The following is a 3,537-nucleotide window of genomic DNA, read 5'->3' on the forward strand; positions in this document are numbered from 1 at the left end:
GCTTTTGGTAATGTGACTTTTGGTAAAGGACAAAAGAGAAACGGTGATGTTCATAGCAATGCTTACAATTGGAAGAAGAAAAGTATCTTTTTCCAATTGCCTTATTGGAAGAGTTTTATGTTACGACATAACCTTGATGTGATGCATATGGAAAGAAATGTTATCCGATAATATTGTATTAATTGTCATGAATATGGTTGAAAAGACAAAAGACATATTTAAAAGTAGATATGACTTGATGGATCTTGGAATTAGACAAAGGTTGCATCCAATTGAGTATAGGAATAATATTTTGTATTGTCCCAGGAGCACACATGGTGTCCGCATGGTGATATTGATATTCGGGTCCTCTCATCACATAGTACTGTAATGAAAATTCGTTGTACGACTAGTTATTCCTGATGCATTAGTAATATTATCAGAACAAGCTATGCAATAACTTTATAGGGATGGGCAATGTTCTTTAGCCACTTGACCACTTCCCACTGATACATTCACATGGAATAAAAATATACTGAATTTTTTATTGAGCTTTGTGATCAAAGCCATGTGAGGTACAAAGGATAGCAGAGTTGGAATTTTTGACAATTGAAGTAGTGCTGACGATCTTAAGAAAAGTGTAATCATTAGATATGATTATTCTTCTATGTAATATAGCAAAAAATTGAGCTACAGAAAATGCAATCTTCTGCTGCTCTTTGTAATGGAAGGTCTCCAAATGTCCTATATCTATAATTCAAATATCTTTTAACATGATTAAATCTACAGTTAATGATACCCATAGATTAATTAGTAAAAAGATGATACTTACTGTGCAGTCCAATTTTCAGTCCACAAAGAAGGTCTGTTGGGACCATTGAGACCTTTGAAAGTATTTGCACAATGCCTTCCTTTGCATGTGTGGATCTTGAGAAATAATGGAAAAAAACTGTAGCTGCTTCAAGCGCTGCTGCTGCTATTTCTGCCGCTTCACTCCTACCTATGAGATACCATAATCACTGTTTCAATTTGTAGTTGCTTATACATATAACCGCGTCTTTTAGTATATGAATTAAAAGTGTTTGTGTGATATGGTCAATTACTAGGTGTTGTATGATATTGTTGATTACAGAGTATATGGTTGCTTCTTTATAACCATGACAAGGTAATCCAGTTTAAATAATTTCTTATGTGCTTTTATGCACGACACTAATTCTGATTAATGTCACAAGTTGCTATTTTTGAAGTTATTTATGCCAACTGAAGTTCCTCTGACAATTTCTGTTTTTTAGGTGTTCATCCAAGGTACTTTCTATGCATGTGTGCATGCTTATATATGCATATATATATATATATATATATATATATATATATATATATATATATATATATATATATATATATTGTATTGTATCACAGGGACAAGACATTTAAACAATGGTATCGTTCAAGGATGGTGTCGACTAAGGAGCAGTTACAAGGCACTTAATATTTTATCTTTTTTGGAATACGTATATGCGTAGAATTACAATGCACAATGAAGTGTCGTGTAGTATATATGTAATTGACTTTTTAGTAATGAAAATATTTATAATATTCGGTTTGAGAAATTCATTTAGTGTATTTAAAATATTATTGGTTTCTTTTAATATTGGTAGTCAATTGATATAAATGTCCAGATATTAAAATTTAGAGAAGTAGGTTCCTACTGGAAATGTATATAATTTTGGTCATTATAGTTTTTGAGAAAATAAATTTTAGTGGCGACATTATTTTGTTACAAATATTAATAATTGTTGTGATGTTAAAGTTGCCACTGTTAGTTTATTTCTTTTGCAGCGACTTTAGTCGCTACAGAAAGTTATTGTGTCTTTCATGGTTTATTATTTCGTGGCGACAAGAGTCGCTGATAACACTCATTTATAGTGGCGACATTAACTTGCCACTAAAAATAATGTTTTGGCAGCGATAATAGTCGCCGCTAAAGGTGAATAGCAGTGGCGACCCAACTAAATATTTATTCTTGTGAAACCATTTTTGTAGCGGGTTTTTTCACCTATTGTGGCAACTATGTCGCTGCAAAATATCTTTTAGTTACGGTTTTGCTTGTAGCAACACAAATGTCGCCGCTGATAAGATGTAGCAGTGACTTGCAGGGATTTTGTAGCGACTTTGGTCGCCACAATAAGGCTGATTTCTTGTAGTGAAACTAGGTCCAGAACGAAGGACCAGCTTTCAGCACAGTGTTATTATATGTCCTTAGCTGTGTTGTACTTTTGTTAAAGTGATCCATATGTAATTCCTACTTAGTTTAGTTAGAAGCATTGTGTGAGAAACCATTTGTAAAATCATAAACCTTGTGTTTGTGTCTTGGCTAGAGTTAGTCGAGTTGTGAGCTTTGTAATAGAGTTATTACAAAGAGGCTTGTAATAGAGTTATTACAAGTGAGTGAGGGATTAAGAGTTTAATTCCTAGGTTACAATGCAAGTTAAGTAAACTCCTAAGGGAGCGATGATAAGCCAACAGAAGTACATTAAAGAGCTCCTGAAGAGATTTGAGATAGAAAGTTCAAAAATCATTGATCCTTCTATTGCCACTGCCACCTGTCTGGACTTGGATGAACCTGGTTCTCCTATGAACAGAACCATGTACAGAGGCATCATTAGTTCACTCTTGTATCTCACAACTAGTAGACCTGATATTGTATTCAGTGTGGGATTATGTGCTAGATTTCAATCCAGTCCAAAGGAATCTCATCTTAAAGCTGCCAAGAGGATTCTAAGGTATCTTAAAGGAATGCAAGACTTGGTTCTCTACTATCCTTCAGGGGGCAATTTTGACTTAATTGGGTATGCTGATGCTGATTATACTAGTTATCTGGTGGATAGGAAAAGTGCATTTGGCATGGCATATTTTCTGGGATCATATTTGATTTCATGGGGTACAAAGAAACAAAACTCTGTGGCTCTTTCAACTGCAGAAGCTGAGTATGTGGCAGCTTCCTCTTGCTGTACTCAATTGCTGTGGATCAAGCAGCAACTGGAGGACTTTGGTGCATTTTCTGATTGCGTGCCATTACTGTGTGATAATCCAAGTGCTCTCAACATGGCAATGAACCCGGTTCACAAAGCACATTGATGTACGACATCATTTTCTCAGAGACAATGTTGAAAAAGGTCTTATCTGCATGAAGTTCTGCAAAACAGAAGACCAAGTAGTAGATATCTTCATCAAAGCACTGAGCAGAGAGCACTTTGAAAAGAATCAATTGGCATTTGGGTTGATAAAATTAAACTGAGCACCAGGTCTCTCAATGATTAGCTATGAAAGAATGAATAGGTAAAATATCTTAAAAGTGTTTTCTGGCAAGTTCTAACTCATCTCCATACCGTTACAGGTAGATACACATGGCAACTACAAAGCAAACAAGAAACTAATGACATTGCATCTTGGTAAAAGGATGAGGCTCACATTTACAAAACTAAGTCAGAGAACCCGGTTTCCTTGACTAAGGTTAGTAGTTCCCTTGTACTTTCATGCATATTTTTAACGGCTATA

The 3,537-nt window shown here is 34.9% G+C and overlaps 1 protein-coding gene across 1 annotated transcript; it reads left to right on the plus strand.

Annotated features, from left to right (window-relative positions):
- The first annotated feature begins 2,490 nt into the window (after positions 1-2,490).
- On the plus strand, positions 2,491-3,117 carry LOC142177380 (secreted RxLR effector protein 161-like). Its single transcript, XM_075245862.1, has one exon. It carries the CDS (start codon positions 2,491-2,493, stop codon positions 3,115-3,117), a length of 627 nt encoding a protein of 208 aa, XP_075101963.1.
- Positions 3,118-3,537: the final 420 nt, after the last annotated feature.

This window comes from Nicotiana tabacum, chromosome 23 (genome assembly GCF_000715075.1).
Source record: "Nicotiana tabacum cultivar K326 chromosome 23, ASM71507v2, whole genome shotgun sequence".
NCBI lineage: Eukaryota > Viridiplantae > Streptophyta > Magnoliopsida > Solanales > Solanaceae > Nicotiana > Nicotiana tabacum.